The sequence below is a fragment of the Thamnophis elegans genome, chromosome 2 (genome assembly GCF_009769535.1).
Source record: "Thamnophis elegans isolate rThaEle1 chromosome 2, rThaEle1.pri, whole genome shotgun sequence".
NCBI classification, from domain to species: Eukaryota; Metazoa; Chordata; class Lepidosauria; order Squamata; family Colubridae; genus Thamnophis; species Thamnophis elegans.
Window position 1 is genome coordinate 82532841 of NC_045542.1, and position 14051 is coordinate 82546891.

General features: G+C 42.7%; 1 protein-coding gene across 2 annotated transcripts in view; it reads left to right on the top strand.

Annotated features, from left to right (window-relative positions):
* The first annotated feature begins 1047 nt into the window (after positions 1-1047).
* The window catches only part of SEPTIN8 (septin 8), a 78316-nt gene continuing 65312 nt past the window's right edge, over positions 1048-14051 (top strand). For both annotated transcript variants that reach the window (XM_032212327.1, XM_032212328.1), the window contains exon 1: positions 1048-1425. In XM_032212327.1, coding sequence (XP_032068218.1) covers positions 1396-1425 — 30 coding nt within the window. In that variant the 5' untranslated portion in view covers positions 1048-1395. The remainder of the gene's footprint in view (positions 1426-14051) is intronic.

The window sequence follows — 14051 nt, forward strand, 5'->3', positions numbered from 1 at the left end:
ATGTCAGGGGAAGGAGGAGCTGACAGCACCTTCAATTTTTTGAAGAACAAAAAAATATAAATGCAATAAATAAACAATACTATATATGTTCTTTTTGGGAATGTTCTATTTAGCTCACTGGGGTTTATTCCTAAATAAATTAGTATAGAACTACAGCATGAAGCTTGTTTTGGAGATAAGGTTGAATTAAATTTTTAAACAACTTCAATAAGAATTTCTATGATCGCACAAAACTGTTGACTTGTGTTATAGTGATGAAACAGAATCAGGTATGCAGTCTATTCAACCCACAACTTATGACCCACATGTAGTCACCACACTATCCTTGTCAGAGGTGGTTTTCAGCCAGTTCTGACAGGTTCTGGAGAACTGGTATCGGAAATTTTGAGAACCGGCAAATAGGCTGGCCCCGCCCAACTGATCTTGTTTTGTTGCCCTGAACAGGAGAAAGGAGCTGGAAAGCTTGTGAGTGGGAGGGGAGGGAATGGGGATTTTGCAGTAACCTTCCCCTGCCACAGCCACAACCACAGAACTGGTAGTAAATTTGTTTGAATCCCACAACTGATCCTCCTAAGCCCCAAATTCAAGAATATACAGCTTTACAACATGCCACTTGGTTTTTTGATGTGTTATCTTTCAGATCTGTTTTGATTTTCCAAGATATTTTTTCTATTTTCCCCAGGCCTCATATGTTTTTTAAAAAAACCTTCTCCTTTGCCTGATAATAGTAAGGTTTTTCTCCCCAAAACTGTTGCCCATTTCCGTTATATGCCAATAAAGCTCACTTTTAAATTAAGCAACTTTTAAAGATGAATTATTCTCTCTCTGGACCCCTGCACTCGGACTTAAAGTTAAGGAACATCAGGCTTCTTTACAAAGCTGTTGCAAAGCGATGATGCTATATTAAAATGAATGGTGCGCTAGAGCATTATCTTTATACGTTGGTGTTGTTTTTATAGCTCTCTTGGACACACACACATCCGCACAGACCCGCCAAACAGATTGCCCAAATCCGCCTGGGATCGAGACAAGCGAAGGGCGATCGTTCCCAGCATTCCTTCGATGGAATGCCGGAGAGCCGCAATTAACGCGGTGCTTTTCTCGCCTCTCCTCGGAGACTTCTCCAGCCGGAGGGGCTCACGAGGGTCTCCCTCCAAAAAAAGCGCCCTCCGTGACTTTCCCTACGGCTGTGAGCCCCGGGCGCCAAGGGGCGGGCCGCGTCTGCGTTCTCCCCAGCCGACGAGGGGGAGTTTCCAGGAAGTGGCCATATTGGATTCATTCAGTTGCATCAATCGAAAGAGGAGAGCAGGTTTGGGTTGAGGCGACTTTTTTTTTTTTTTTTACCTAGCGCCTGAGAAGGAACTCCTGTCCACTGACCTCCGGAGGTGCCCGGCTATGGCTGCCACGGACTTGGATCGGTTTTCTGTGAGTAACAAGACTGCGCTGTCCGTCCCTCAGCCCTCCCCTCCCGCTGGCACTAGGAGAAGGGCAGAGGCGGTGTGCGCGCTCGCATTCGCCCGGCGTTGGAAAGAGCTGGATAGGTTTGGAACAGCCCGTCTGCTTCGTTGGTGGATCGGGGGAATCGGCTGGCTAAAGTGGAGGGAGGAGGCTTAGATCCTGCCCGGGCTCTGGGATCTTTTTGCTTGATCTCTCTCTCTCTTGAAGAGAGTGTTGCGGGGCCAAGCTAGCATTAGAGCTCGGCTGAAAGGGAGTCGCCTTCTCTTGCGAAAGCGCTTGCACCTAAGCGCACTCTTGAATCGGGAATAGTTGCTACTATTCCCCCCACCCCCAATCTTAAAATGCGGTTTTGGGTTTGAGGCAGGAAGTTGGCTCATACCGGGAAAATATCTAGGACCTGAGCGGAAGGTCTGCTAATTTACTTAAGAGTGTGTGTAAACAAGGTGTGTAGTTGAACACCTAGGATCTTGTCCATCTGTATCACCAAACGTTCTAGTTATAAATTTGGTCCCTGTGGCCAAGGAGGTGTTGAGCTGTTAGGATGACACCGGTCATCTCTTTTCCCCAGCTGTTGGGAACCTGAGCTTTCCCATGGATTCTGTCTTGCAGTATGTTTTTTTTTAACAGCTTTGCTGTGGTAGGAGATAGTTGGACTCCAGCGATGATACTAATAGCTCTAATTGTGAGCATACGTACTACCCAGTCCTTGAGATGTTTACATCAAATAAAGTCACATTACCGTCAGAGGAATTTCTTTCACCCCAATCAACCCTAGTGAACCCTACTGAAAGCAGAAACCAATTTGTGCAATTGGTTAAAAAAAAAAGGCAGCTGGGTTTAATGGTTGAGCCACCTTTCATGGGTAATGGAATGAATGAGATTTCTCCTTGGGGACAGAGATTATGCATTTAATGCCACCTACTTAGTAGCATGAACAATATCTACAGTTGTTGAGATTTCCTGCTTACAGATTAAGGCTATCTGGTCTGGTTTGCAAAAAAATAAATCTAAATAATCACTAGATGACACTAAAGGACTTTTTGCTGCCAATTAGTAGTTATTCAATTTTTTCCCCAGATTTGATTTGGGAACTCTATTATTTTGACTTTGGGCTTTGAATGTATTCAGATAGAGTTATTGGACCCAAATTAATTTTCTATTTGATGGGTTTTATTCCAAGGAACTTGATTTTATAAATAAATTGATAATGCTATATCTATTCCCCTGAATAATTACTTCAATTGTAGAAGCCCATTTCTTCCGTGAAAATACTTTGTATTAATGAATATTGTCCTTCCATTTAGTGCAACAATTTTAGGATGAGAGTATGGAGACCAGATCAGAGAGTTTGAGCTACAAGCATTTTTCTTAACGTTGTAAGCATTTCTTTCTGCAAATTATTTCTTAGAAATCTGCAATACATTGGGTAAGATAGAGCTCACTCAACATGGATGAATGAAGCTTGATGTTTGTGGTGCATTCCAAATAACCAGTTCAGGCTGTCTTTCTAAAAAAATTTTTTGTAGCTCTGTATAGGAATGGAGTATTTATTTTTCTCTAATATTTCAGCATTCTGCTTGTCCTTTGTAAAAACAAACAGCTATTTCCCCCACTTTCCAAATAACATTTTACCAGCTGATTGTCAGACTTCTATCTGTGCCATTATGTTATCTAGAATACAGCTGATGTTTTGTTTGTGTGGCCAGATGTCTTTGGCCATTGCAAATCCTTAATTGTGTAAATGTTGGCATTCCAACAAGACAGAAGTAAGGAATGGCTTTCAAAACCAACCCTGTGCATATCTCTGAGGGGTAAATTCAATTAAAGGTTGGATTTGCACATTCATAAAACACATACTAGACTGTGGCTGGCTGTGTTTGGGATCTCAGATGGAAAACGAGGAGCGTGTTCTGTATACTGACATGTTGAGTGTGAAAGAACTCTCTTGTTGAGAATAATTGGAATATTATATACATGTTGTACAGCTGCCTGCATATATTGAATACATTGTATAAGGAGTGAATACATGACTCTCAGTGGAAAACTTTGGTTAAAGGAATTTGGCATTGCCTGTAAGTTTGTATAGTTTCTGACTGCTCACTTGAATAATTACATGATTTCCTGCAGTGCCTTTTAACTTGTGCTGTTGCACCCAAGCATTTTCTTCTCCCATCTGGAGACATCTCTCTCTGACATCCTTTGGCAGTAGCTAATTGGAACTCTGTGTCATTAAAAATACGCATTTTATGGCAGCCACACAAATAGCAGCTTGGATTTGGCAAGTTGGGTTCTGCCTTTGGCAGTTACTTAAAATGCCAGTTCTTCAAATGAATTTTGCTTAACAAAATCTGGAAAACTCATCTTGAGATGAGGGAAAAAACAACTGTTGGAATCAATTTTGACTATAGTCCTGGTGGATGTGAATGTTAAAGCAATGGGTTCTTGGAGAACTTGGGCTAAGGATTGTATGGGTCCATATTTACTTATTTGTTTGTATCCTACATTTTTAATTTTTTAATAAATAACTCAATGGCAAACATATCTAATATTCTTTCCTCCACCTTTCCGCACAACAAGAAACTTTCAAGGTAAGTTGGGCTGAGAGAGAGTGGCTGGGCCATGGCATATCTTCAACCATAAACATACTTTTAAGCCTTTGTTAAAGAGTTATGTATTTCTGTTTTCATCATGTTTGCTTGTTCAGACATTGTTTTCCATGGCAGTTCTCCACTAGTTGTTGCTGAATTGCCTGCCTTATATTGATAAGATCTATTAATGGAAACTGAAATAGTATAGTGTACTGAGAAGTTCCTTGGGAGAAAATAACTTTAATATTTTCTCTAGGGCGTTTGATATTCATATGGGTTTGAAGGGTGGGGTGGCCCAAGGCAACTAAGAAGGATAACCAAAACAAATTACAACTCTTTTAGTGAGTGCTTGCAAATGTTTAATGTATGCAAACAATGAACAAGCCAAACTGAGAAGCAGAAAGTTGGTTTGAATTGAGATTGATTGTGGGAAGGTAATCATACACAAAATATATTAAAGACACAAATAGTGCGTCAAGTGAAATGTTGTCGCTTACCTTTAAAGCCTTCCATTTAAAGCCTGAATCTGATGTGATTCTAAAGGATTTGGAAAATCAATTCAATTGTTTGGATGAGTCTGAAAAAAGAAAACCCTACTGAATTATCACATAGATGATGAGGCGTCCAAGGTAGGCTGTTCCATATGGAGAATGAAACTGTCGGTAAAAATAAAGCTTTGCTCTTCAAGACATCAATAATTTAGAGGCATATGGTCACTAGGGGTATACATATATGCAGGGCATCCCTGTGCTCAGTAACACATCCTTTTTCTACTTGTCCTTTTAGCCATAAAAATGAAAATCTAAAATTAAGATGTTTAAACCTATTTTTAAATACCTGTAGGTTTTGCATTTTTTCTGAAGTTTGGAAAAGAAAAACATTTGTTTGTTGTTGGTAATATCTCTCATCAAGGAGAGAAGCCACTTAGAACTGAGGAAAAATTTCCTGACAGTTAGAACAATTAATCAGTGGAACAACTTGCCTCCAGAAGTTGTGAATGCCCCAACACTGGAAGTCTTTAAGAAGATGTTGGATAGCCATTTGTCTGAAATGGTATAGAGATTCCTGTCTAGGAAAGGGACTGGAAGACCTCCAAGGTCCCTTCCAACTCTGTTATTCTATTCTATTTATAGAATTTATCAATATACTAAAAGAGTTTTGGATTTTGCAAGCCTGCAATATACAGTAGCTAATATAATTATTTTGCTAAGACCAAAGATGAATCAGTTTTCAACACATTCTGGAAATAGTTGTTCTGTATCCATATTTAATTGTTTTCTTTTTTGATAAAAAGGCAAGGAGGATTTACAAGCCATTTGGTCAGATTCCCCTTGCATGATTTATCTGAAGTGATATGTCACAGGTCTTAAAAAGACATTAGTTTTTAAATAAGTAAGGTAAAAATAGTATATTTTTACAGTTTTGCTTTGATACCTTGAAAGCCTGCTCACATGTTTGTGATATTTCTAACTCAGAGGAAAATTATTTAATTATATAAGTTAGAAGCACTTGAAGTTGAAAATGTAAAAAAGAGATAAATTAAGTGTTGCTTAGGTTGAGCTTGATTTTTTTTTTTTTAAAGTTTAAAAATATGTTTAAAACAGCTGAAGCATGCAGGTGGTACGTACTATATAATTATTCCCATATACTGAACTGTGTAGGAGATTGGTGGTGTTCAAAAACTTACACTTTATGTTGTTGAGTTCTGATGGAATTTGAATAATGAACAACTTGAGGTAAAGCTAAAGCAATGATGGAAACAGGTTCATGAATTAATATTTTCCCTTCCAAATAGTATGTGTCTTTTCTCTCTTCTATCCTCACAAATATGTTTTCTTTTCAAACTTCCAAAGTTTTCTGAATAAGTATGTATAGCTTAAAGGGACGCGGTGACTCAGTGGCAAAGATGCTGAGCTTGTCGATCAGAAACGTCGACAGTTCGGTGGTTCAAATCCCTAGCGCTGCATAACAGAGTGAGCTTCTGTTACTTGTCCCAGCTTCTGCCAACCTAGCAGTTTGAAAGCATGTAAAAATACAAGTAAAAATAGGAACCACCTTTGGTGGGAAGGTAACAGTGTTCCATGTGCCTTTAGCATTTAGTCATGCCAGTCACATGTCCACGGAGACTTCTTTGGACAGTGCTGTTTCTTCGGCTTTGAAATGGACATGAGCACTGCCCCCTAGAGTCGGGAACGATTAGCATATATATGGGAGAGGAACCTTTACCTTTATGTATAGCTTGAGGAACTTTTGGGGGGAGAACACAGAACTAACTTGGGGGCTTTTTTTCACAGCTTCTGTTGAAAGGACAGAGTAGCAAATGGGTTGATGGCATCTGATTATTTATTTTGTAACATATTTTGATCTAAATCTCTGTGTAAAGCTGGGGACTCTAAAACTTGGTCCCTGTGGAGATTTGGGATTCCAACAAACAACTCCCTTGTCCTTCAAGGACCTTCTCAAGTAACCAGGTACCCTATTTGGAGATTTCTTGATAATAGTTTAGTGATGATAAATTATGAAAATGTGATTCTTGTAAACTGTATGTGTAATATAGCCATAAAAATAGCATATGGTATAGTAGTCTTTCTATCTGACCTTGTTATGAAAGGTTTTTGAAGCACATGAGGATATTTTGGATGCAGCAATATCTTGTTGGCCTCTAGATAACATCAATACTAATTAGTGGTGTGGCCAACTAATAATCTCTGTACATTCATAAAGCTCCCTAGCTGGTGTGAGGTAAAGCATAATTTTTAATGTCCTCTATCTACTGGAGGGAGAAAACATTTTCTTTCTTGTCTGTCTGTGCGTCCATCCGTCCGTCCACCCACCCATCTCCATCTCTCTCTCTCTCTCTCTCTCTCTCTCTCTTTCTTTCTTTCTTTCTTGTTTTTTCCTGATGTATGTATGTATGTATGTATGTATACATACAGTACATACATATATCTGTGTTATGTCAATGCACCTATGCCCAATATGGAGGGAGCATACTGCATACACACACGCGCACACACACACACACACACACACACACACACACACATCTAAGTATGTATGTATGTATTCTAAAAAGAACTATGATTGCCTTCCTACATATGTTTAAAACTCATGTTGACCTTTATGGGACTTTCAGCCAGACAAAACAAACATAAGATTGTGCTGTACCTTTCATTGAAAGATTTGGAATCTTGAGTTTTCCCTTTGCTTGTATGCCAAGAAGATAAAAAGTAATTTTAAAATATTTTTACTTATTTACAATTTACAATTATTAAAATAAGGTTGAGAGAACTCTGTAGGCTGAGGGCCTTCACTTAAATCAGTGGTTGGTTGCAGGGCATACCGGAGCGTGCCCGGAGCAGCGGGTACCGTTTTCCAGAGGAGGGGAGGGAGTGGTCACCTGTGGGTATTCTCAAAGCCTGATTGGTCCAAAGCCTTAAATACTGGTGCCTTCCAATCCTGGCCCAGTTTCCCTCAGTCTTTCTTGGTCCAAGTACTGTTTGAGAATACGTTGTGCCGCCAGGTGGGGGCTTTGTCTTCGATCCTGGGGGGGGGTGTCTACTTCCCTCTCCCATGTCCCCCTGATCAAGCATTTTCTGAAGGGGGCGGCTAATCTCAGGTCTCCCCCCATCCACAGGTTCCCCATGTGGGATCTTCCCCTGGTGCTCAGGGCCTTGACGGGGGCCCCATTCGAACCTCTTCGGTCTGTTCATCTACAGTTCTTGTCACTGAAGGTGGCTTTCCTGGTAGCGGTTACCTCCACCCGACATATTTCTGAACTGGGCGCCCTGTCTTCCAGGGACGACCTTTGCCATTTTCACCAGGACAGGGTGGTGCTTCGCCTTGATCCTACCTTCATCCCGAAGGTGAATACTCCCTTTCATAGGGCTCAGGAGATCATCTTGCCCGACTTTTGCCCGGGTCCGTCCAATGATAGGGAGAGGCTCTGGCATCGGTTGGACGTCTGCCGCGCTCTGCGGATCTACCTCTGGCGGGCCGAGGGGGTCCGTAGGTTGGAGGCCTTGTTTGTTTCATTCCAGCCGGGGACGCTGGTCTTACCTGAGCATGTCTTTTAAGAGGAGGGGAGGGAGTGGTCACGACCCGCCCTGAGTTGTGTTCCGTTGGGGCCAAGGGGTGGTCCCGGGGGTTTGGTTGTTGTTGTTTTTTTGTTGCTTCAATTGTACCGTTCAACTTCGAAGAAACTGGGCCAGGATTGGAAGGAACCAGTATTTAAGGTTTTGCTCTCAGGCTTTGAGAATACCCACAGGTGACCACTCCCTCCCCTCCTCTTAAAAGACACGTTCAGGTAAGCCCAACGTTCTTTCTGGTACAGTGCTCTGGAGGGCCCACCCGCCTGACTGCGCTCCTTGTCTTTCAACTCTTTGGCGCTTCCGCGCACGCGCACAGCACGTACAGCACCTGCGCGACACTCTGCCAAGCAGCTGGAGGGTAAGACACATGCGTGTGTGCTCTGTGCGTTCATGTGGAGGATGCTGGGCTGGTACGATTGCAACAGGATCCAGAACCCATCATTGGTTTAAAATATTTATTTATTTATTTATATATATATATATATGTATATATATATATATATATATGTATGTATGTATGTATGTATGTATGTATGTATGTATGTATATATATATATATATGTATATATTTGTGTGTATATATATATATATATATTTGGGAGGAAGCTAACTGCTTCCAAATATAACAAAGGCAACAGTAAAAATATTGGGTTTCTGTCGTGATGGACTCTTGTGACGAGCCGATTGACAGATGTTGGACAAATATAACAAAGGCAACAGTAAAAATATTGGGTTTCTGTCGTGATGGACTCTTGTGATGAGCCGATTGACAGATGTTGGAAGCAGTTAGCTTCCTCCCATAATTGGGGCTTACCAGGGGTTGTGACACTAATATATACCTTCTTCCCTGGCTTCAGCTGATAAGGAGGAGACCTGTGGCTTGATGGCTAAGACGTTTGCCTAAGATGCAATACAGCACAGGTTCGAATCCCAGTAAGGGTATGGCTAGCTGATGAGAGCTAAATAGCTTGAAATAGATCTATACTAGTCTCCCTTTATTTATTTATCAGCACAAATCAAAACACAAATATAACAAAGGCAACAGTAAAAATATTGGGTTTCTGTCGTGATGGACTCTTGTGACGAGCCGATTGACAGATGTTGGAAGCAGTTAGCTTCCTCCCATAATTGGGGCTTACCAGGGGTTGTGACACTTTATACATCCATCCATCCATCCATCCATCCATCCATCCATCCATCCATCCATCCATCCATCCATCCATCCATCCATAATTCTGCTATGGATAATTCAAGTAACCTTTTCCCAATTGAGATTTAGTTTTGATTTTTGAATAATTGTGAACATATGTAATAAGTAGTACACATAAAGTTCTGTAGATCTTATTCATACTTATTCACAGTATTAAAAATTTCACTCCTGGATTTAACATTCATGAATTGCTTCATCTTCATTAGAATTGATGATAAATCAAATATGATCTTTCCACCTATACTCAGAACCAAACTGTTCTTGGTTGTATATCCACCATAGATGATACAATACCGAAATAAGCACGTTAGGGCATTTAGTAGAAGATTTCATGATAACTTTGAGTTTAGGTCATAGTAGATAGGAGGGTGATCAGAGGCGGTATTCATCAGGTTCTGACCAGTTCTGGAGAACCGGTAGCAGAAATTTTGAGTAGTTCGGAGAACCAATAAATACCCACTCTGACTGGTCCCACCCCCATCTATTCTCTGCCTCCCGAATCCCAGCTGATCAGGAGAGAATGGGGATTTTGCAGTAACCTTCCCCTGGAGTGTGGAGGGAATAGAGATTTTACAGTATCCTTCCTCTGTCATGCCCAAGCCACACCCACTGAGTCATGCCACGCCTACCAAGCCACGTCCACAGAACTGGTAGTAAAAAAAATTGAATCCTACCACTGAGGGTGATAATATTCCTTTCTCAGAAAGTGAAGTCTTTGCATAATATGTCCCAAAGATGACAATTTGGTTATCTGTGCCTTGAGTGATTTCATTGTTTTCTTGGCTAGCCATGGTATTCTCAAGAGATTTCTCCAATATCAAAGTTCAATATCCAATATCAATATACTTTCTATTTTGCTTATTCAAAACCCAGATTTGCTTCTCAGAAGTGTCATAGCTAAAACCATTGCCTGCATGATGCTGATCTTTGTAGCTATGAATATGTTATATGCTATTTATCAGTTAACAATTTATTATTTTATTTCTTAATATGCAGAATATAGGTTTATGGTGCACTATTAAACTTATTAGAAAATAAAGCTCTTTTGAGTTTAATAGGACTTCTTAGCAAATATATTTAGCATTGCAGAACATGTGATGCTGGAAACCTCAATTTCTCAGTTTGAATGAGGTTGAAAACCTCAATTTACCAATTTAAATGTACTGAAAACTCCTTAGCTGACCACAGTGTACTGAAGAGAGAAAGAGAGTGCACATGAAGTGAAAATGTCTTGGGTTCTAAGAAATAGTTGTCTATGCTATTTATTATATTCTTGGAAGGAAGTTTTCATGGGGTATTCTTGATTCTCTCAAGCATTAAGAATGCTGCTGAAAACACAGTAAATTGTCAAAATAACAGCTCCTTTAGCAGTTCTGTGTGACCTAGAAAATAGCGGTGTATGATGTCCTCAAGAACAAAGGCTGAGTCATACCTTAAACATTCAGTTGTAAATATCCAGTATGAATTACCTGCTCTTCAGTAACAGCCTGGAACTATGCATTGCAAGCACTGAAAATAAATATACGGTAGTTTTTTAAAATCACTCTCCTGTAGTGTTTACCCTGAGCTTGACTCTTTCTCTTTTCCTTTGAAGTTTTAGAAAATCTTGCAAAAGGTCATCTTACTTGAGCATATAGGTATTGCTGGTGTAACTCCCAAAGGTGCGTTTTCAAAAGGCAACTGGACTTTGTTTTGAATGAGTTCTGATTCATCCCAGAAGCTTCAGTTCAGTCAGAACTGAAGAAGCTTCTTGGATGAGAAGTGAAACATCTTCAAGGAAAAACAAAGTCCAGTTGCCTCTTGAAAAAGCACCTTTGGGCCAACCATGACCTGGATGACTGAGAATCTCCATGGATATTTTGCTGGTGTAACTGGATTATTGACATTCTTTTAAAAAATTGAGTTCAGATTCTGTTGGCTTAGGGTCCACAGGTAGTCCTCGACTTACACTCATACGTTTAGTGACTATTTGAAGTTACAGTGGCACTGAAAACAATGACTTATGACCATGTTTCACACGTACATCTATGCAGCATCCCCATGGTCATGCGGTCAACATTTGGATGTTTGGCAACTGGCGTGCATTTATGATGGCTGCAGTGTTCCAGTGTCGTAGTTAGGAATATAATTCTAACGGTTGGGTTGGCAATATATAAATCATGTAACAATGCTATACCTGTTTCTTTAAATCATACTGTAAAATGTGATTGGTTGCTGTTTTCCTCAATCGGCCATAAGAGGGAGCCAGAATGACTGTTAGTTATCTGTTTGTTAGATGCTGGGCTGATCTGATCTGAGTGTTTTTGGAAGCTAGCTGTTAGAAAGTGCCGTAAGCTATTGTAAGTTTTGCAACTGCTAGCAAACTTTGAGTACCGAACTGATTATATGATACTGGACTATGTTATTTGGATTATCCCTTAACTGAAAGACATTGATGACTGACTGTCTTATCCGTGTATGACTTGGACTGTTTGATGGACTCTGATACCTCTATTTCCACGAAAGTAAAAGCCTATTTAAACTGCAGTGTCTCTGTATGCTGGTTTGTGTGTTCTCCAACACAACTCTCACAATGCTTCTCTGAACATACTCGCTCTCCCAACGGGAAGCTTACCTAACAGTCATCACTTTTTGCAACCTTCTGACAACCAAGTCAGAGGGGAAGCCAGATTCCTTAACAACTGTGACAAGAAAGGTTGTAAAAAGGGCGTTGGTACTTACCTGATACGCCTCTTCTCATAGTGGGGGGAGGAGTATCCAGGATGGGGTTTGACTTTGTCCTCTCATGATTGGATGAGTCAGATAAGCTCTTTGGGTAACGCCCCCTGGCCAGCAGGACTACCCATTCTTTTGACGAAGAGCTCCATCCGACTCGTTGCACCATTCACTCCAGACTCTTAATTCAGTTCTTAGCTTTTAACATCTTCAACATCAATATTTATATAACTTCATAAAACTGTGAACATAAAACTTAGTCGTACAAACATAGTCAGGGAGGGACTGGATACTCCTCCCCCCACTATGAGAAGAGGCGTATCAGGTAAGTACCAACGCCCTTTCTCCATAGTGAGGGGGGAGGAGTATCCAGGATGGGACGTACCAAAGCCTGCACGTCCCTAGGGAGGGAGACCCCAGAGGCCCCATGTCCCCCGCTCATGCCGGTTGAGGCGTGGGCTCCGCCCTGTGAACCGCCTGCAACGCCCTGCGTCCAAGAGGCCCTGCGTCCAAGAGGCTTTTGTCCTGCTGGGGCAAAAGAGTCCAGTTTATGGTTCCTAGCAAAGGGAGAGGGGGAAGCCCACATGGCTGCCCTGCAGATTCCGGCCAGGGCTGTCTGCGTGGCCCAGGCCATGGACATGGCTGCGCTCCGCGTGGAGTGAGCTGTGATATGATTGGTGTCTGTAAGCCCTGCAATTGGTATGCAGTGGCAACGTAGGTTTGCAACCACCTACCTATTGTGGTGGAAGTCACCCTGTTACCCAGGCCCCTATTTGGAAGGAAACAAACAGAGCTTCGGATTTCCTGTCTGGCCTGGTTCTCCCGAGATAATCCTCAGAGCCCTCCTTCTGCCCAGAGTGAGCCACTTCTTTCCCAACGTCTGGACAGAAGTTGGGCAAATCAGTTCCTGGGTTTGATGGAGGCAGGAGCCCACCTTGGGATGAAGGACGTAACCCCGCTCTGTCTTGGAGGGGGAAGCAGGGATCCTCCCCGGTGGAGAGCTTGCGGTTCGTATATCTGCCTGGCGGGGGAGGGGGTGGCCACCAGAAAGGCCACCGTGAAAATCAGGAACTTAAGGGAAGCTGTTCGTAAAGGCTCAGATGGAGCGCCTATTGGAGCGTCCCCTACCCTGTGCAAGTCCCAGGAATGGTACTTGAACGCTGCATGCGGTTTGGGGTTGGAAGCCCCCTTGAGGAATTGCCTGACCATAGGATGGTGAGTCAAGCTCTGGTTCCTGCCACGCAGGAGAACTGGCGAGAAGGCTGAGACCTGTCTCCTAATTGTGTTAGAAGCTAACCCTCTGTCCCGGCCTGCCTGGAAGAGGTCCAGAATCTGAGGCACTGAGGCCTGGCTAGGATTGTGCCCCAGGGAATTATACCATGAGGCAGAGGCCTGCCACATGGAGCCATATATACGCTCTGTGGAAGGTGTGCGGGCAGTCTGGATAGTCTGCTTCACCCTGGGGGGGGGAAGGGTCTTTCCCCAGGATGCTCCGTTCCAAGAGCTAAGTGGTCAGCTGAAGCCATTGACGGTCTGGGTGCTCCAGTGACCCCTGGTTAAGGGATATTCCCTCCTGGGGGATTCTCCATGGCCTCTCCGTTGAAAGCGACTGGAGCTCACAGTCTCCGGGGCCGGTGAGGCGCCAACTGAACCCCTTCCGCCCCCTCCCGAAGGGTTTCCCATATGACCCTGAGGATCAGGGGTAAGGGCGGAAGTCATACCGACAACCCCTGGTCCAGGGGCTTCGCAGATCGTCCGCCCCTTCTGCCCCCCCCAATGTCTGGTACCTGGAGATGACCCTCAGGAGCTGAGCGTTGAGGGGCGTGGTGGATAAGTCGATCTCCGGGTGTCCGAAGCACTCTGCCATTTCCTTGAAGATTGCTGGCTGCAGCTTCCGCTCCAAACTGTCCCCTTGGTCCGGCTGAGCCAGTCGGCTCTGATGTACCCCACCCCTGCTATATGTTCTGCCCTCAGCGAATGTTGTCTAAA